Raw genomic sequence first — 19,672 nt, forward strand, 5'->3', positions numbered from 1 at the left:
TCCAGCTTGGACAATAAAGCCTCTGTCCTCAGCCAGGAGATCCGCCTCTGGAGTTGGCTCTGCCCCTTCCCCCGCTCTTCCTGGTTCCCAGCACCCAAACCCTCTACTAGCGTTCTCCTGACCCAGTGGTCTCCAGCCAGGACAGCCCCACACCTTCAAATCCACGCCCTATACAGTCCCCGCACCCCAAGGATCTGAGCACACTTGGTTGCAGGCATGGGGTCACCCCAGACCATGGAAGAGGGGGTTCCACCTTCAATGCCAAGATGGACCACCCTCTGCATAGTCAAGGTAAGAAAACCTGTGTGGAGGGAGGTCAGGGGTGTTCCTGAAATTGTTTGACATTTATTAACATCAATCTAGCTTCCTCCTCCATCCCTTCTCCTTCCTCCCTGAAGCTCCTGCTGCTGTGAGCTGGAAATCAGGATGCCTGGCTGGCTCTGTGAACCACTCATTTTTGTTTCACGCCCACAGAGCTACCTCCTGCATAACTTCTCATTCTCAGCCTTTCTCATCAGCTTCCTTCCTGCAGTCCCCTTCCCCACCATCCCCATGCTGCGAGTAGGAATCCAGCCTGAGCTTCCCATCCATCTTGTGACTCTTTTCCAGTTCCTTGGAACCTCAAAAGTTCCTCCCATGGGCCTGCCAGGAAGGCAGCAAAACCAGCATGAGTGTGAGGTTCTAGCCCTTACCCTTCACCTCTCTGGGGTCCCATCAAGTTCCTCTGAGTCCCAGTCTCTCTACTGGTAATTTTAGAGCTTAGGTAAAGGTACCCCATGGCACCCATCCCAGGACCCAGCCAAAGAGCCTAAGGAATGCTGGGAAGAGCAAGATGTTAAAAGAGCTGGTTGAAGGCTCCAAAGACATGAACACATTTCATTATCTCACGTATCTCAATTACACATCTTGCCAAAATACACGGGACAACCTCCAGCCCTGCCCTTTCTCCGGGAGCCTCCAATCCCTGCCACTCTCCTCGGTATTCGGTATTCCCCCACCCCCACCTCTCCTGTCCCCAGTCCCCAGTGATTCCCACTGCCCTAACCTCTGAAACTGCCTACTGGACACCAACTCAACCAAGATCAGTAAGATCAACGCTCCCCAGTCCCAAGCATATCCACCCCCTCCAAATGCCAATCTCTGGGTGTTGGGGGACACACACTGTCATCATGCACTGCTTCACAGACTCTTCTTCCCTGTCAGGTGCCCCACTCCCTGGAAATGAGAACCAGACTTCCCAGCCTTTGCCAAAGACAAGATGAGCACAGAAAGGACCCAGTTGAGATGAGACAAGGAGGGAAAGGAGGCCTTAGAGCCAGTGGTACTGGCTGCTTTGAGCAGGCACTGGGCATTAAGCCCTGGGCATTAGGTTCTCAGAATCCCAACGTCTTTTTCCCCGCCCCTTTTCATCATGGAAAATCCAGCGGGGAGGGTGAAGGAGGGAGAAAGTTTCAGGAAGTGCTCACTGCTAACGGACGTTGGAGAATTTAGGAATGGCAATAGGTTCAGAGCTTCTAGGAAGACGTCCCCTACCTTGTCCCTACCTTCCCCTCCAGGGTGGCACCACTCAAACCTGCCCTAGGGTCCATTCACTCCATTCCATGAAGTTCCTATCAAGTACCAGGCACTGCAAAAGAAGGGAATGAGGTTAGACCACAGAAAGAACTTCCATCTCCACTTGGAAAGGCTGGACTCAAGTTAAATGTAAGGAAGACCTCAGAGGTCTATGGAGTAAAAATGATGGTCCAGCTCTTTCAAAACAGGGCAAGGGCTGGGCACGGTGGCTCACGTCTGTAATCCTAGCACTTTGGGAGGCCGAGGCGGGGGAATCGCTTTAGCTAAAGAGTTGGAGACCAGACTGGGCATGGCGAAAACCCGGCTCTACAAAAAAATAGTTGTGCACGGTGGCGCCCGTTTGTAGTCCCAACTACTCGGGAGGCTAAGGTGGGAGGATCGCTTAAGCCTGGGAGGCAGTGAGCGGAGATCGCGCGTCACTGCACTCCGGCCTGGGCGACAGAGAGAGACTCTTGTCTCAATGAATGAATAAAGCAGGGCAGTGCATGGGATGGCTGAAGCTGCTTGCAGGTGGAGATGGGGGCTTGAGCCTGATGGAGAGGTCCTCAGCTGTGATTCCTTTGGGACCAGGGAAGGGTTTCCAGCATCTTAAGCCAAAAGTAACGCCAGGTGGCTTCACCTGATTCAGGTGCCCGCCTGGGTAGGGGACGCTAGCACCACCAGGCCAGGCCACGGGTGGTCCTCTCAGGTCAGGCCCAAGCCCAGACACACTCCTTTGGGGAGGGTGAGAGGCTGGCAGTCCCCTGTCCCCTGCTTCCTAGTCCCTTCTGGACCTATGCCCACCGTTTCTTCTGCGTCTGTCTGGCTCGCGTGTTTCTTTTTGCCTGTGTCCCGCCGGGTCAGGCTCTCCCCGTCTCTGAGACTTTCCCGTCCCCGCGTCCTCCGCGGCCGTCTCTCTCCAATTCTCTCCCCCTCTCAGCCTCCTCCTGTCTCCAGTGTGTCCCTGGCGCGGCCCCGCTGGCCGTCTGTGCACCCTCTCTCCCCTCGGCTCTTTGTGAGTGAGGGTTCGCGGGAGAAGGTGGGGAGAAGAGGAGGCCGAGGGGCGGGGAGCGGGCGGAACGTGGGGATTGGAGCCGGGAGGGAGGAGGAGGAGGAGGAGGAGCGGGCGGCGGCGGGCGCGGGGCGCGGTGGGGGCGGGAGGGAGCCCAGCCGAGCGCGGCCGCCGGCTCCCGCCGCTGCCTCCTTCGCATCTGCTCGGCGCGGGCCCGGGCGGGATGGGCTGGCCTGGGGGCTCCCCCTGCTGCTGTCCCGCCCCGCCGCGCCCCCGCCCCGCCGGGCGCCCCCCGCAGGTGAGTGGCCGCGCCGCACCGGGCGGGCGGCGGCCTCTGCGTCACGGCCGCGCGGGCAGTGCGAGGGGCGGGCGCCAGGGGGCGCCGGAGGTCGAGGGGGCGCGGGACGCGGGGCGCGGCTCGGGGCTGGGGCTGGGGGCTCTGGATGGCCGCGGCAAGCTGGGAGCAGCGGGAGGTCGGGGCAGTGATCGGGGGACGGGGCGCGGCCTCGGTCCTATTCGGTCGTGCCGCCACGCCTTCCAGCGCCCCGGGCGCACGGGGCCGCACACCGTGCCACACACACAGGCCCGGGACCCGGCAGTAGCTGGCAGCGGCGCTGGGCCCCGGCCTGGCTGGGTGCGGGCGAGCGTTTTCCTTTCCTACTTCACATGTGGGACACTGAGGTCATAAGCGGGCACAGAGGAGGCTGATTCGACTCGCCAGCCCCGCTCGGCGGCCCCCATCCTCCAGACCCCTGTGGGCACACCCCCAGAGCCACCGCCCTCCCTCGCTTCTTCCCTGGGCCTCACCCCTCCTCCTGCTGCCGCGGAGGAGGGGTGAGGCCCAGCCTCCCTTCCAACCACAGCTATTTCCCGGAAGGGGGGTGTGGGTGGAGGGGTTTCTCCAAACAAACTCACGACTTCGAGAAAGAGGGGGCCCGCCTGGGGGAGAGGTTGACAGGCTCTGAAATGTTCCAGGCGGGAGGAGGGTGAGGGTCTAAGAGGGTCTTGTGATGCCTTCCCAACCCTCTCGAGTGAGCTACTTTTTCCCTGCGGACTGGCTCATAGGGACGCCATCCCTGCCTCCCTTCAAAGGTGCGTGTGCCACAGGATGGGAGGACTCACAGGCACAGTGGAGCTGGACCACCCCACCCCTCGCCGCACTCACTGCTTCGGCACCTCCCTGCTGGGTCTGGGTGGGGAGTGTGAGACCAGTGAAGGTTCCAGGATGCCTGGGGACCTGTTCCAAGTGAGGGGACTTTCAGCCCCTCTAGAGGCAGCAGGTGAGAGAAGCCTGCTGGAGGAATCCTAGTCAGGGCTATGTGCCATAGGAGCAGAATCGGGGACTGGACAGAAATAAGCCACCCCCCCCCACCCCCCCGCACCGATCACCTTGTCACACTGCCCCATCTCCCCCAAGCAGGGCTGGGGGCTGGACCAGGCCAGGCCTGGTTGCCCACACTGGCCAGGGGCCTGGAATGTCCTGGGCCACAGCCAGGCTGGCAGGATAGGGGTGGGGTGCAGAGCCCGTGCTCCTCTCCAGTTACAGGCTGGGGGCCCAGGTCTGCCACACAAATGCCACCTTCTGGCCAAGGTATCCTGGGGACAGACTTCTTGGCCTGGAGAGTTGGAGCTTCAAGGGAGAGGTCTCAGGCTAGGCCCAGCCATCAGGTCCTCACAAGGGTCTCAAATGGGGATCCACAGCAGGCTTCACCCCAGAGAATGCAGGATTCTCCATCCTAGACAACTCATCCTGACAGGTAGGAAGGAGCGGGAGGCAAGTTGAAGGGACCCCATGGGAGACGCCAGGGCTGGGGGAGTTGCCTGAGTACTGGGACATTCAGTAAATACCAGGCAAATGAGAGGGGCACATTTGCACATTCTTTCAAGTGACAGCTACAGCCAGTCCCAGGGGCTGCTGTCCAGGGCTTGGGACTGAAGACTCCCAGGCCATTAACCCCTTAACTTTAGGAAGATTACTCCCCCTTTTCCAAGGCCCCATCCACCTCCCTCCCTTGACTCCCAGGACAGGAAGTTGGCGTTGTTCCCAGGAGGGAGGCAGGAGGCCCATGGATGGGAGTGGAGTGTGTGTTGGGAGGGGGGCCTCCTGTCCAGTCCTCAGGCCCTGGGACAGCTGCTGAGGAAGGAGGGCAGACCTGGGAGAGCCATGAAGGTAGTACCCAGGCTTCGGGGTTGCGGCGGGGAAAGGGTGCAGCCCTTGGGTGGAGAGCCCAAGTTGCAGGGCTGGAAAGAGGGCTAGGGGCCTGCGAGGTCATGTCTGAAACAAAGCCAGGGAATGGATGAGTGGGGGGCTCTCAAGAGAAAGGCCTCAGATGCCTTCGGCTGCAGCAGGAGAATGGATTACTTCCCAAACCTGAGCAAAGCAGTCTTGTGGCTGGAACTTGGCCTTGCAAGGTGTACTGAGAGCAAAGGCAGCGGTGCCTGCTTTCCTTTTTGTATTTCATAACCAGTGAAACTGAGGCAGGAAGCTGGCCCCCAGATCCATTTTTACCTGACCCTCAGGATGCACTCAGGAGCCTGGGCCCGCCTGCCTGCAGTAGTTCCCAGCTCCACTCCCTCCCTAGCGGAAGTCCCTCGAGAGCTTGAGAGTTCAGGCTGGAGCCTGGCTGGGACACAGTGTTCCCCACTTGTCCTTTAGCCCTGCCCTGAGACCAAAATTCTCACCCGGCCCCACCAGGGGCTGGATCTCAAGACCATGGATCCCTGCAGATCTCTGGAGAGTGTAGTGTCCCAGGTGTGGGACAACTCCAGGGTTGTGGGGTGGGGGGAGTAAAAGATCATAGGCTGACACTCCCAGCAGGGTAGATCCTGGGAATCTGATCTCCTGGCCTCCCCCACATCCTCCCCCTCCACTTCCTGGAGCAGCGACCTGCCCCCTTCCCGCCTGCACTTCCCTCCACTTCCAGGGCCGGGCTTCTCCTCACACCAGCCAGACAGCCTACCCTCCGCCCAGGGGAAGCGGCTGCCTCCGCCAGGCCGCTTCCAGGAAGCCCCGGGCCAGGCCCCAACATTGTTCAGGCCCTGGGGCCAGCACCCTGGCCAGCCGAACACCATGAAGTCCAGCGGCCCCGTGGAGAGGCTGCTCAGAGCCCTGGGGAGGAGGGACAGCAGCCGGGCCACAAGCAGGGTAGGAGTGCCCACCAGCTGGGCAAAAGACGGGCAGGGGTGGAGGTGCGGGCAGTGGGGGAGGGGACCAGGAATGAGGCCAGGCCGTCTTCCCAATTTCAGCTTCCTCAGCCATCTCCCCTGGCCCAGCAGCCCCTCCAGAGTGGCCAGGGCTGTAATGTGAGAGTGTCTGGGTTAGAGTGGGTCCCGCTGTCTGTTTTGGCTCTTCTCTCACCTTCCCTGCTCTAGCCTGGGCCAACCCTAGGGGTCCTGGCCTCCCAAACCTAAGCCTCAGGTGCCTCACTGTAGGACTTCACCATGCACTATCCTGGAGTCCTAGAGCAGGCTAAGGGATCATCAGGCACCTCCCCTGGCCTGGGGAAGTTTGATGGAAATGGGGTGGAAGGGTGGCAAAAGAGAGAGAAGAGTGCTTTGGAACTGGAGGTTTGCTTTCCACTGACAACAGCCATATATGCTGCTAATGCCAACATGCTCCCAAGTGTCCTAGTGGGTCTCACAAAGTTGTTCCAGTCCAGAAGAGTTGCAGGGACAGTCAAGAGACCAGAAGTGCTGCCCACATCCCGATCACTCCCTTTCCCAACTTCCCAGCCTTGCTCCAGAAGCAGCAGCTCAGGACAACCTGAGATACTACTGTGATGGGTCCCGGGGAGGAGGACAGCAGGAGTCTGAGGAGGGGAATGTGGGTAAAACAGAGAGGTGGCAAGGAGACAAGCTGTCCCCAGACAGAGGATGGGAGGAGTGGACCCACAGGGGGAGGGGAAGGCACTGACATAGGTCTGGGCCATAAGGGGCATCCCAGGCTCCCGTCTCACTGCACCTCTGGGTCAAGAGGGGCTGAAGAGGGAATCTGGTCCATTCTTTTTTCATTCAATGCCTTGAATCCCAAGTGCCAGGGAGCAGGGGGTTGGGGGAGAGCTCACAGTATCTGAAGGCAGCTAAACATCTCTCCCCAGTGACAGGCCTCTATCTGTCTCTCCCTCCAGCATTACAACCCGCCTTACACAATTGCTGTCTGCTGCCTCAATGCACAATGAGTAAACATGTTGTTCTGACCGTGGGGGAGGAGGATATGTCAGCTGCCTGGAGTGTGGGGACAGCGGGAGCTAGGGGAGCAGGACTGGCTCAGGCCACTCCTGCTGGCTCAGTCTGATGCTGCAGGACTGATATACAACACGTATGTCTGGAACCCCCCTGCTCACTCTGCACACAGGTCTCCATGAGGGGAGGACAAGACAGGAAGAGTAAGGGAGTACCCCTACCGCACCAGTGGGAAAGCCTGAGCATGTGGGCTTTCCACAGGGGCATCACACACCAGGGCCACGTGAGGGGCCCAAGTGATCCCCTGGGGAGGAGCTGACCCAGCAAAGGTGACGCAAGGGGTCAGATTCCATGCACAGTTGAGGACAGGCCCCATGGCCGCCCTGAAGCAGCTGTGGCCAAGTGCGTCCTGCAAGTTTGAGGGCTTGATCTGGATGGAGGAAAGCAGTGCAGTGCTAAGGCAAGGCTCCTGCCAGTTCCGGAGATGGGGATGGGCCCACTGGGAACTCACACCTCTGTTTGTCCCTCCTCCCTCAGCCTAGGAAAGCTGAGCCTCACAGCTTCCGGGAGAAGGTTTTCCGGAAGAAACCTCCAGTCTGTGCAGTATGTAAGGTGACCATCGATGGGACAGGCGTTTCGTGCAGAGGTGAGGTGCTGTCCTGTGACTCTGACCCTCCACTCAGTACCACTGTGTTGCACAACTCCAGCAGGCCAACTCACACAATCTCAAAAGTAATATGCTGCTCGATGGATTAGGCACAATGGCAGCTAGGAGGCAGCTACCTCCTGCTTTGGATGGCCCTGGATCCCCATGATAGATACCCCCCACAACCCGTCCTCTCTACCACCTTCCTGTCCTGGCTTGTGATGGTGTCTTCTTTCCCTCTCTTCCTCCTCACCTCCACCCCCACCCCAGAACATTACCCCTGGCCTGGGCAGTGTACCCCACTGCCACACTCTTCCCTCAAACCCTAGCCCTGCTCCTCCACCCCAGCCAGCCCAGTCCCAGGGTCTGGTTCCAGGGTCTGGGAGATGTGGGAAGGCCATTCCTTCCACTGTCCCACAGGCCCCTGCTAACCCCTCTCTCCCTGTGCCTCCCCCAGTCTGCAAGGTGGCGACGCACAGAAAATGTGAAGCAAAGGTGGGTATCTGATTCTATCTGATAGGGGAAGAGGGGTCTGGAGTCCCTGCCTCCTCCCAAACAGCCTTCTCCAACCACACTGGCATCAACCCTCCACCTCCACCCCTCTCACCATTGGGGAACCCCTCCTGGGTGGGAGGGGGTGCTGTACTGGGCCCTTTAAGAACCACCCTACTCCGCCTTCTGGAGGGCTGGCCGGCCCAGGCGGGTGGACAGCAAGACAGCGTTTGTCTTGGTGCTGTGCCCAGGCTGCAGCTGGCGAGAGAATGGGGGTGGGGAAGAGGAGGAGAATGAGGAGGAGGAAGGGTGGGGTGGGTTGTCGGGGGGAGCAGGATTTCAGAGACTGGGCAGCCGGATGGGCTGTGTCTTCCCTCTGGGGAAGGGTCCTCAAAATGCCTCGGCAGGTCTTGCCCTGGGCCCTGGAAAAACTGGGCCTTTCCAGGTATAAGCTGTAGATAGCACCCACTGTCCACTGGGGACCCGAGAGAGCCCTATCTCTGAGGAGGTTCCCTGGTCCTCTTCCTGCAGGGCAGGGGGAGGAGGGTCCCAGGGCCCTGGAGCTGGCTTGGGGGAGCTGTGTGCCCAGGGGCGGGGTCTCCCGGTGAAAGAGGCCAGTGTCCGTCCCTGGCCATGGCCTGCCTCTGTGGCTCTATATATAACTCCTGCCCTGCAGCTGGATGAATGGGGGTCTGTGTGGGCAGGGGGCTGAGCGCCAAGAGCAACAAGTGGGGGGCCTGGGGGGTGGGGGACTGAGAGGCCAGAGGGGAGGCGCCCTTAAATAGTGCAACCTCAGCTGGAGCCTGTGCCCATCCGCTGAAGGCCCCTCCACCTTCCCCCTGAAGCTGAGGGGCCGCCCCATCCTCAAGCCCAGGAGAGCTCTTCACCAAGAGTTCAGTTCCTTACTCGGTCCCCTTCCAGGTGACTTCAGCCTGTCAGGCCTTGCCTCCCGTGGAGCTGGTGAGTGCACTCCAGGATGGGATGGGGAGGGCAAGGAAACTGGCCATGGTGTCCAGAGGTCTAGTGGCTCCAGAGAGGGCCCCCAGGAGATGGCCTTGAACTGAGTGCTGTAGGTATTGCTCATCCTACACGGAAGGAAAAAACTGAGTCCTTTTCTGATCTTGTGCCCTTGGGCCTGCTGGGGGTAGGACTCCTCTCCCCTTGCCCAATACAGCCTTCATGAGGACAATGACATTCCCTTCCACTGTCCCCAGGCCCACACTAGTCCTTGCCCCTGCCCTAACCACTCCCTTTTCCTCCCCCATCTCCCTCTAGCGGCGGAACACGGCCCCAGTCAGGCGCATAGAGCACCTGGTAAGGTGAAGGTGGAGGAAGGGGAGGAAGCAGGTAGCGTTGGGAGTAAAGATCTAGATTTCTTGAAGACAAAAGTGCATGGCTCTGGAGTGGGTGGTCTAGAGTAGGGGGGCACCCAAAGAGATATCCAAACACTCTCTGTTATCCACCAGGGATCTACCAAATCTCTGAACCACTCAAAGCAGCGCAGCACTCTGCCCAGGTAAGTGAGGGTGCTGGGGTGGTCCCACGTGACCCCTTTCCGCCGGCACCACACCTCACCCAGGGCACTGCCCCCCAACAAAGCTCCCCGGGACAGCCCCCCTACCCCCAAAACGGTATTCTCCCTCCGGACCCACCCACCCTCAGGACCCAGCAGGCCTCACCTGCTGCCCAACAGACAGCCTTCCCATCACACTAGTCACCTCCGGGTGCCCCGCCCTTGTGTTCATGCGTAGGCTCCCCCTCCCCAGGAGCTTCAGCCTGGACCCGCTCATGGAGCGGCGCTGGGACTTAGACCTCACCTACGTGACGGAACGCATCTTGGCCGCTGCCTTCCCCGCGCGGCCGGATGAACAGCGGCACCGGGGCCACCTGCGCGAGCTGGCCCACGTGCTGCAATCCAAGCACCGCGACAAGTACCTGGTGAGGGGCGGGGCCACCAGGAGTCAGCCAATGAGAGGGCTGTGAGGTCCAGATGGGCGAGGCTACCCACTGACGTCACCAGCGGCGGCGCGGCCTCCAGGGGGAGGGACCAAAGTGGTGGGGGCGGGGCCTGGAGTGGAACAGAGAATCATGGAACGCTGACGACTTGGCTGTGACTGGCTAGACCGGCCTTCGCCACCTTCTTATTTTAATTATTTACTTACTTTTTTTTTTTTTTTTCTTTACGGGGTCTCACTTTGTCGCCCAGGGTGGAGTCCAGCGGCACGATCTCACCTCACTGCAACCTCTGTCTCCCGGGCTCAAGCAATTCTCCCACCTCAGCCTCAGTAGCTAGGACTTCAGGCGCGCCACCACGTCCATCTATTTTTTTTTTTTTTTGTATCTTTTGTAAAGACGGGGTTTTACCATGTTGGCCAGACTGGTCTTGGACTCCAGGGCTCAAGCGATCCACATCTGGCTAATTTTTGTATTTTTAGTAGAGATAAGGTTTCACCATCTTGGCCAGGCTGGTGTTGAACTCCTGACCTCAGGTGATCTGCCTGCCTTGGTCTCCCAAAGTGCTGGAATTAAAGGCGTGAGCCACCGCGCCCAGGCTGCACCTTATTTTAGAGGAAGATTTTTACTTTTACCTCCACCTTGTGCCTCGTTTCCCTGAGGTCACTCTGTCTAAAGCCCTCCCCTTTATTTCAGCTCTTCAACCTTTCAGAGAAAAGGCATGACCTGACCCGCTTAAACCCCAAGGTATGAAGGAAATGGTCTGCCCAGCCATTAAAACAAGCCACCCCCACCCCAGAAGCCCCCAGCTCCCTAGTTATTAATAGAGGCAATTGGCTTCTACTTCACTCTTAAGCACTTTCCCATGACATATTACTGGAGACACCCCAAAACGTGGTGCAGCAGGTATCAGCCCATTGTATGGATAAGGAAAGTGCTGAGGCTATCATGGACAACCAGCAGACCCCCAACCTTGCCCTGGGACACCTATGCCCTGCCCCCTTTCCACCCCACCCATCTCTCTCTGTTGGTGGCTCCCAGCCCCAGTTGCAACCCTGCACTCTCCCCAGGTTCAAGACTTTGGCTGGCCTGAGCTGCATGCTCCACCCCTGGACAAGCTGTGCTCCATCTGCAAAGCCATGGAGACATGGCTCAGTGCTGACCCACAGCACGTGGTCGTGCTATACTGCAAGGTGGGGTTAGGGTTGGGGTTGGGGTTGGGGATGGGCCAACCCCACTGCAAGGTGGGCCAGGACCTCAGGTTCCCAGGTGCCTGGAGTCTCCACGGTCTGTCAGCCTGGAGCCTCAGCAGACCCTCATCCCTGTCTCTCTGTCTCTCAGGGAAGCAAGGGCAAGCTTGGGGTCATCGTTTCTGCCTACATGCACTACAGCAAGATCTCTGCAGGGTGAGGCTCCTGGTGCCCGAGTAGCCCCTTCCCCAATGGCCCTTTCTCCAGCTGGCCCCTTAGGAACGCCCTCCCCTGGAGCCCACCTCTTCATTGAGAGAGCTCTTTGCTGTCAACTTAGCATTTCCACCTCCCTTTTATCACTTGTACTGCAACACAGTCTGCAGCAGATGGTCTGTAAAGTTTCCTGGGGCAGCCATAACAAAGTGCCACAAACAGGGTGGTGTAAAACAGTGGACATGTATTGTCTTGCAGTTCTGGAGGCCAGAAGCCCCAAACCAAGCTGTCAGCAGGGCCTTGCTCCCTCTGAGACTCAGGATAGAATCCTTCCTTGTCTCTTTCCAGTTTTTGGTGGTGGCCAGCAAGCCTTGGCATTCCCTGGCTTGCAGACACATCACTCTCATCTCTGCCTCCATTATCACTGTTCTCCCTGTGCGTCTCTGTCTGTGTCTCTTCCTCTCTTCTTATAAGGACACCAATAATATTGGATTAAGGGTCCACCCTCCTTCAGTATGATCTCATCGTAACTAATTATGTCTGCAGCGGCCCTATTTGCAAATAAGGTCACATTCTGAGGTACACGTCTTTTGCAGGGATATAATTCAACCCATAAGATGGTCTTATTGCCCCACTTTACAGATGAGAAAACTAAAGTTCAGGGAACAATTGCCTGAGGCCCAACAATTAGTAAAGTGACTGTATGTGGTGCTTCGAGTTCTCTTTACCACCATTCTGGGCTTCCTCTAGACTTAGGGGATCATATCTCTCTTCCCTCCCCTGGGGCATAGGGATGGGAGGCCAGGATGAAGACTAGTCCCTAATACCCTACCCTGGCCTTGCTGTCCTCAGGGCAGACCAGGCACTGGCTACTCTTACCATGCGGAAGTTCTGTGAGGACAAGGTGGCCACAGAACTGCAGCCCTCCCAGCGTCGGTGAGCAGTGGGGTGGGGATGGGCCGCAGAAGCAGCTCCCTCCATGGCTACCAAGGCCAAGACTCTCTTATTCATGCAGCACACCTTAACTGAGTGTGCCAGGTGCTGTGCCAGGTGCTGAGAGTTCAAAGTGGACAAAGCCCCTGCTCTCATGGAGCTTACAGGCTAGTAGGGTGGAAGGCCATAAACGTGGGAATAAATAGATGAGGAGTTCCATCATAAAGAACGTGAAGGACAGTCAGGTCCTGCCATTATAGAGTGAAGCAGAGATCTGGGGGAAGAGCTTTAGAGGCAGAGGGAGCAAAAGGGATCGAGCTTAGATGCAAAAAAGAACTTTCTGCTGACCTGGAAGATGGGAAGGCAGTGCTAAGGAGAAGGGCCAGCCTTCTAAGGGTGGATGACTGAAATGATACAAGGTGACCCCCCAGAGGGAGGGGCTTATGTTCTCCTCAACACACCCTCCACCAGATACATCAGCTACTTCAGTGGGCTGCTATCTGGCTCCATCAGAATGAACAGCAGCCCTCTCTTCCTGCACTATGTGCTCATCCCCATGCTGCCAGCCTTTGAACCTGGCACAGGTGAGTCCACCTGAGAGGTACTCCCTAGGGAGAGCCACCTTTCCCGCCTTTGCACTCAGCACCCCTCATGTGCCTTCTCCTCTGCCCCTCCAGGCTTCCAGCCCTTCCTGAAAATCTACCAGTCCATGCAGCTTGTCTACACATCTGGAGTCTAGTGAGTGCTCTTTTCCCAGGCCCCTGACACCTCATGGCCAGGGCATCTCTTGCTTCCTGGATTCCTGCTTCTCCAGCCTCCCCAGACACCTGGGCAGGGCTCAGTCTCTGGTCTCCTGGCTCCTCCTGAGTGTGCATAGCCGCCTCTGCACGCAGGAGCATCTGCATCTCTGCCTTCTCCTCTCTCCCCACAGTCACATTGCAGGCCCTGGTCTCCAGCAGCTTTGCATCAGCCTGGAGCCAGCCCTCCTCCTCAAAGGCGACGTCATGGTGAGAGAGTCCTGGCAACAAGGAGAGTCCTGGAGAGGGGTCAGGTGGTGGTGGTGTAGCTGCACAGTCACCAATTTGAGACAGATTGGAGAGCGAGTGGGGAGATCACCTTGAGATCGAGGCAGGGCAGAAGCTGTGACCAGGCAGTCCCCAGGGTGGAAGTGCAGAAGAGGACATGAGGCCTGACCCCCAGCCTCCCGCCTTTCCCCAGGTAACATGCTATCACAAGGGTGGCCGGGGCACAGACCGGACTCTCGTGTTCCGAGTCCAGTTCCACACCTGCACCATCCACGGACCACAGCTCACTTTCCCCAAGGACCAGCTGGATGAGGCCTGGACTGGTGAGTCTGAAACAAGTGGCCTGGGGCTGGAGCCCAGGTGGCAGGCGGGCAGCAGAGTGTGGTATGGGCCAGGGGCTGGCTCTTCACTGTCCACTCCCCATAGATGAGAGGTTCCCCTTCCAAGCCTCCGTGGAGTTTGTCTTCTCCTCCAGCCCCGAGAAGACCAAAGGTAAGAGCAGGGGCATGGGCTGGGGACTGAGGGCTCCCTCTCCCCTGCCCCCCAACACTCAAGTGGCCCTCCACAGGCAGCACTCCACGGAACGACCCCTCGGTCTCTGTCGACTACAACACCACTGAGCCAGCTGTGCGCTGGGACTCCTATGAGAACTTCAACCAGCACCACGAGGACAGTGTGGATAGTACGTGGGGCAGCCTGCAGGGTGGGAGGTCCAGGGTTGTGGCGGGAGCCTGGGGGGCGGTGCCAGGGAGAAGCATACTCCCTCCTCCCCAGGCATAGCCTACTCCTGAGAGACACCCTTGCGGGGGGGGGGGTTGGGGGAGGATGTGGGGAGCTATCTCCAGGGCCATCCCCCCTCATGAACTCTCTCCTTCCCTTTTCCCCACTTGCCCTCCCTCCCTGATCCTCTTCTCCACTCAGGCTCCCTGACCCACACCCGGGGTCCCCTGGATGGCAGTCCTTATGCCCAGGTGCAGCGGCCCCCCCGCCAGACCCCACCGGCACCCTCTCCAGAGCCTCCCCCACCCCCCATGCTCTCTGTCAGCAGCGACTCGGGCCATTCCTCCACGCTGACCACAGAGCCGGCTGCTGAGTCCCCTGGCCGGCCGCCCCCTACGGCTGCGGAACGGCAGGAGCTGGATCGCCTCCTAGGAGGTTGCGGAGTGGCCAGTGGGGGCCGAGGGGCTGGGCGCGAGACGGCTATCCTAGATGATGAAGAGCAGTCCCCCATGGGCGGAGGTCCCCACCTCGGAGTGTATCCAGGCCCCAGGCCTGGCCTCAGCCGACACTGCTCCTGCCGCCAGGGCTACCGGGAGCCCTGCGGGGTCCCCAATGGGGGCTACTACCGGCCAGAGGGAACCCTGGAGAGGAGGCGGCTGGCCTATGGAGGCTATGAGGGATCCCCCCAGGGCTACGCCGAGGCCTCGATGGAGAAGAGGCGCCTCTGCCGATCACTGTCGGAGGGGCCATACCCCTACCCACCTGAGCTGGGAAAACCAGCCACTGGGGACTTTGGCTACCGTGCTCCAGGCTACCGGGAGATGGTCATCCTGGAGGATCCTGCACTGCCCACCCTATACCCATGCCCAGCCTGTGAGGAAAAGCTGGCGCTGCCTACAGCAGCCTTGTATGGACTGCGGCTGGAGAGGGAGGCTGGAGAAGGGTGGGCGAGTGAGTCTGGAAAGCCCCTCCTGCACCCAGTGCGGCCTGGGCACCCACTGCCTCTGCTCTTGCCTGCCTGTGGGCATCACCATGCCCCGATGCCTGACTACAGCTGCCTGAAGCCACCCAAGGCAGGCGAGGAAGGGCACGAGGGCTGCTCCTATGCCATGTTCCCCGAAGGCAGGTATGGGCATCCAGGGTACCCTGCCCTGGTGACATACAGCTATGGAGGAGCAGTTCCCAGTTACTGCCCAGCATATGGCCGAGTGCCTCATAGCTGTGGCTCTCCAGGAGAGGGCAGAGGGTATCCCAGCCCTGGTGCCCACTCCCCACGGGCTGGCTCCATTTCCCCGGGCAGCCCGCCCTATCCACAATCTAGGAAGCTGAGCTACGAGATCCCTACGGAGGAGGGAGGGGACAGGTACCCACTGCCTGGGCACCTGGCCTCAGCAGGACCCTTGGCATCTGCAGGTGAGGGGCACCAGAGTGCGAAGTGCCCAGGGCAGAGGAGGGTTCTGGAAGATGGTAGGGAAGACAAGGGAAGATGGTGAGAAACAACTAAGCCAGACAGAAGAGCCCCATCCTGCTCACAGCCCACCTCCCCTTCACTGCAGAGTCGCCAGAGCCGGTGTCCTGGAGGGAGGGCCCCAGTGGGCACAGCACACTGCCCCGGTCTCCCCGAGATGCCCCATGCAGTGCCTCGTCAGAGTTGTCTGGTCCCTCCACACCTCTGCACACTAGCAGCCCAGTCCAGGGCAAGGAAAGGTATGCAGAGGGGCGGGGTGCTTGGGCACTTCCTTGTCCAAGCAGTTGATGAAGGCGGGTGGGGTGGGAGCAGCCACAGCGGGGACTCTGCTGACCATCTGCTCTTCCACCCTACAGCACCCGGCGACAGGACACTAAGTCCCCCACCTCAGCGCCCACTCAGAGACTCAGTCCTGGCGAGGCCTTGCCCCCTGTTTCCCAGGCAGACACCGGAAAGGCCCCTGAGCTGCCATCAGGAAGTGGGCCTGAGCCTCCAGCCCCTAGCCCCTTCTCTCCGACCTCCCCTCCCAGCTCGCCCAGTGACTGGCCTCAGGAAAGGAGCTCAGGGGGCCACTCACACGGTGCCAGTCCTCGGAGCCCTGTGCCCACCACACTGCCTGGCCTCCGCCATACCCCCTGGCAGGGCTCTCGAGGCCCCCCAGACAGCCCAGATGGGTCCCCTCTCACTCCTGTGCCTTCCCAGATGCCCTGGCTTGTGGCCAGCCCAGAGCCGCCTCAGAGCTCACCCACACCTGCCTTCCCCCTGGCTGCCTCCTATGAGACCAGTGGCCTTACCCAGCCCCCACTTCCTGAGAAACGCCACCTGCCTGGGCCGGGGCAACAGCCAGGACACTGGGGCCCAGAGCAGGCATCATCACCAGCCAGAGGCACTAGTCACCATGTCACCTTCGCACCTCCACTCCTGGATAATGTCCCCCAACCCCCAGGTATAAAGGCTTTGAAGGGGTTGGGGTTACCTTGAGAGAACCCCTTCTTCCGGATGGAGCATGGATGGGGACCCGGCCACCCTGGGGTCTGAACTCACTCCCTCCCTGTCCTAGAGCCTCCTACGCAAGAGAGCCAAAGCAATGTCAAGTTTGTCCAGGATACATCCAAGTTCTGGTACAAGCCACACCTGTCCCGTGACCAAGGTGAGAAGCCAACTCCCCCCACCCCCCCAGCCTTCATCCCACCCTCCAGGGCATCTGTCTTGGCTTTAAGTCCCATCATTTTGAAGCCCTTGGCTCCTCCTGTCTTAGCTGTGTTTACTCTTGGCTGAGACTTTACCAGCAGGTGACTCTGGGCTTTGGGTCAAGGCAGTGAGACCCAACAGTGTCAAAGCCCCTGTGAACTCTAAAGCCCTGTCCTGACTCCTACCACTACTACAGCTGTCAGGGCAAAAGAGACCCATGGAGCTTGTCAGCAGAGGAGCAGAGCTGCATGGGGCTCAGTCCGCCCCTGTGAAAACTTCTCCTCCCCGATACTCCTCACCCTACAGCCATCGCCCTGCTGAAGGACAAGGACCCTGGGGCCTTCCTGATCAGGGACAGTCATTCATTCCAAGGAGCTTATGGGCTGGCCCTCAAGGTGGCCACACCACCCCCCAGCGCCCAGCCCTGGAAAGGTACAGAACACCCAAACCTGAGTGGGGTGGGGGAGAAGTGCTGGGGAGGTGCCAGAGGCAAGGTAACGGCGGGGTGGTGTGCCGGTCTTGCTGCTGTGGAGGGGAGAGGGGAGAGGCGGAAAAGACCTCAGCTGCTTAGGAAAGAATCCCATTAGGGAAGAAGTTGGAACCTGGAATCCTGAAGCCGCAATCTTTCCCTCCCCTCCCATCAGGGGACCCCTTGGAACAGCTGGTCCGCCATTTCCTCATTGAGACTGGGCCCAAAGGGGTGAAGATCAAGGGCTGTCCCAGTGAGCCCTACTTTGGTAAGAGGCAGGAGCCTGGGGAAAGCTACATTGGGTTGATTTAGGGTGACACCAAGGGATCTCAGGAGGATGGAAGGGAAAGCCGGGGCACCCTGGGCACCTCAGGACTTTTCTGCCTCCTCCCCGACAGGCAGCCTGTCCGCCTTGGTCTCCCAGCACTCCATCTCCCCCATCTCCCTGCCCTGCTGCCTGCGCATCCCCAGCAAAGGTGGGTGTCTGGTCATCTGTCCTCCCCACCTCTCCCCACCTCTCCCCACCCCCTGCAGCCAAAGCAGAATCCAGAGGTCCTGGCTCCTTACCTTCCCTTGGGGTGGCAGAGGGAGTGCTCCAGCCTGGGGAATGCTCTGCCTTCTGAGCCTCTCTGTTGGTTCTCATTGCCCTCAGATCCTCTGGAAGAGACCCCAGAGGCTCCAGTGCCCAACAACATGAGCACAGCGGCAGACCTCCTTCGTCAGGGTGCCGGTAGAGACTTCCCCTCCGCTCCCCTCCCTCTCCCTGCGCACCGTGGGGGCATTGTGGATTTGGGCCATGGGGCACTGAAAGGCCTTGAGGTGGGTAGGCCCTGGCCAACCCAGGAAGGCAGGGGAGCCCCATACTGGTAGGGATGAGGAATCGAGTCCTCAGCCTAGGTTCTCAAAGTCTCATGAACAAGAGGATCATGGGTAGTGGCAGGGAGAAACTTGTTAGAATGCAGATTCTCAGGCTTCACTGCCTCGCTTCTGACTAGATCTGGTAGAGTTGTGGAATCTGCCTTTTTAACAAGTCATCTATGTGACTGTAAAGCATGTGACAGCAGTAGCTGGGGAATGTGCAAAAGTTGGTGGGGTGGCTAGGGGATGGGCACTCCCTCCCGACCCACTCCCTGCCCCTGTAGCCTGCAGCGTGCTCTACCTGACCTCAGTGGAGACAGAGTCACTGACGGGCCCCCAAGCCGTGGCCCGGGCCAGCTCTGCAGCTCTGAGCTGCAGCCCCCGCCCGACACCAGCTGTTGTCCACTTCAAGGTGTCAGCCCAGGGCATTACACTGACGGACAACCAAAGAAAGTATGTGTACCCAGCCCCTGTGGAAGCCCATGCTGAAGGCCCCTGGGGGCCCCCATTGCTGAGTGTGACCTTCCCCACCCTCCTCCTTGCAGGCTATTCTTTCGCCGCCATTATCCAGTGAACAGCATCACCTTCTCCAGCACTGACCCTCAGGACCGGAGGTGACCCTCCCTCTAAACCCTTTGCCCCAAAGCCCCTAGTCCCACCAGGTCCCAGCCCCAGCCCCCCTTCAGCAGCTGTCCCCTGGGGTGTGCATCTTCACAGTTCTTCTCCTTCTGCAGATGGACCAACCCAGATGGGACCACCTCCAAGTAAGCCTCCCCACGAGTTCAGCCTCTTCCCTCCAAGGGACCAGGGCACCTCCGTCCTGTCAACGCTGGCATTTGATTTGTCTCACCAAGGCCAGCTACACTCCCGTGTGGAAGGAATGTTAAGCCCCCTCCCCACCCTTTGTCACCCTAGGATCTTTGGTTTCGTGGCCAAGAAGCCGGGAAGCCCCTGGGAGAATGTGTGTCACCTCTTTGCAGAGCTTGACCCAGATCAGCCTGCTGGCGCCATTGTCACCTTCATCACCAAAGTTCTACTGGGCCAGAGAAAATGAAGGAAGGCCACAAGCTCAGAGCCCACATCAACACTGCACCACTCCCAGCACCCCACAGCCCTCACTTCCCCTGGCCTGGACCCAGGAGCCCCAGGAGCCAGCACCCTCCCTTAGGAATGAGGAGTGAGCATCAGGCCCGGGACATTGTTCTCCTTCCCCGCCCCCAGCCTGCTAAGTGAAGTAGATGGGCCCACAAGATGACCTTGCATGTGAGCAGATGGCAGAGATGGGTGTGTGAGGGGTGAGGAGGCATTAGCAGTTGAGCCTAGGAGATCAGGACAGCCCCACCTGCAGGAGAACGTCAGCCCTCCAAGGGGATCAGGCCCTGCCAGTTCCACCCAGCTGCAGGTCCCAGCACGGCAGGGAGAGGGGAGAGGGGAGAGGGGAGAGGGGTGGGGAGCAAGTCACTGCCTCCCCCTCTAAGCAGAGATTGAGTAGGATCACATGAATAGGGGAAAAAAAGAGAGTCTATTTTTGTCTAATAATAAAGAATTTCTATAAACTTTAACCGAAATTGGAGTCAACCCTTATTTACAGGAAGGTCAAACCCTCATCTCCCAGGGGACGTATCTGTACTTCCTGGGGCATCCCAGGGCCCAGGCCTCTAGCCAGGTCCATGAACATATGAGTCCCATCTCCCCACAAGCAAGCTGTCCTCGGCTGCCCCCATCCGGCAGTTCTGTTCCTAGCCCTGTGGACTGGAAAGGCTCCT

General features: G+C 59.4%; 1 protein-coding gene across 12 annotated transcripts; it reads left to right on the forward strand.

Moving 5' to 3' along the window:
- Positions 1-230: 230 nt before the first annotated feature.
- Positions 231-19,650, forward strand: TNS2 (tensin 2). 12 transcript variants are annotated; one of them, XM_012450289.3, is made up of 29 exons: positions 231-291; positions 7,286-7,394; positions 7,852-7,889; positions 8,808-8,846; positions 9,162-9,200; positions 9,353-9,402; positions 9,638-9,824; positions 10,536-10,586; positions 10,910-11,032; positions 11,181-11,245; positions 12,095-12,178; positions 12,647-12,759; positions 12,853-12,913; positions 13,107-13,182; positions 13,394-13,523; positions 13,627-13,692; positions 13,769-13,882; positions 14,122-15,333; positions 15,477-15,627; positions 15,745-16,334; positions 16,449-16,538; positions 16,886-17,011; positions 17,167-17,316; positions 17,447-17,524; positions 17,701-17,778; positions 18,191-18,359; positions 18,452-18,520; positions 18,641-18,670; positions 18,822-19,648. In XM_012450289.3, exons 1-29 carry the CDS (start codon positions 235-237, stop codon positions 18,958-18,960), a joined length of 4,284 nt encoding a protein of 1,427 aa, XP_012305712.2. In that variant the 5' UTR covers positions 231-234; the 3' UTR covers positions 18,961-19,648. The 12 variants fall into 12 exon arrangements, 11 of the variants coding, with proteins under 11 accessions (XP_012305712.2, XP_012305711.2, XP_064233188.1 ...); XM_012450288.2 differs by lacking the exon at positions 231-291 and adding an exon at positions 2,499-2,569 and having other exon boundaries at positions 9,653-9,824; positions 17,224-17,316; positions 18,822-19,645; XM_064377118.1 differs by lacking the exon at positions 231-291 and adding an exon at positions 2,723-2,864 and having other exon boundaries at positions 9,653-9,824; positions 17,224-17,316.
- The last annotated feature ends 22 nt before the right edge of the window (positions 19,651-19,672 follow it).

Source organism: Aotus nancymaae, unplaced genomic scaffold, assembly GCF_030222135.1.
Source record: "Aotus nancymaae isolate 86718 unplaced genomic scaffold, 86718_ANA_hifiasm-v0.15.2.pri h1tg000016l, whole genome shotgun sequence".
Taxonomy (NCBI): domain Eukaryota; kingdom Metazoa; phylum Chordata; class Mammalia; order Primates; family Aotidae; genus Aotus; species Aotus nancymaae.

Bases quoted from the DNA above. Each gene is read 5' to 3' on its own strand.
- TNS2 (XM_012450283.3), top strand. From the start codon at position 5,637: ATGAAGTCCAGCGGCCCCGTGGAGAGGCTGCTCAGAGCCCTGGGGAGG. The intron at 17,525-17,700 runs GTGGGTGTCTGG...CATTGCCCTCAG, and splicing joins CCTGCGCATCCCCAGCAAAG to ATCCTCTGGAAGAGACCCCA. The intron at 18,521-18,640 runs GTGACCCTCCCT...CTCCTTCTGCAG, and splicing joins ACTGACCCTCAGGACCGGAG to ATGGACCAACCCAGATGGGA.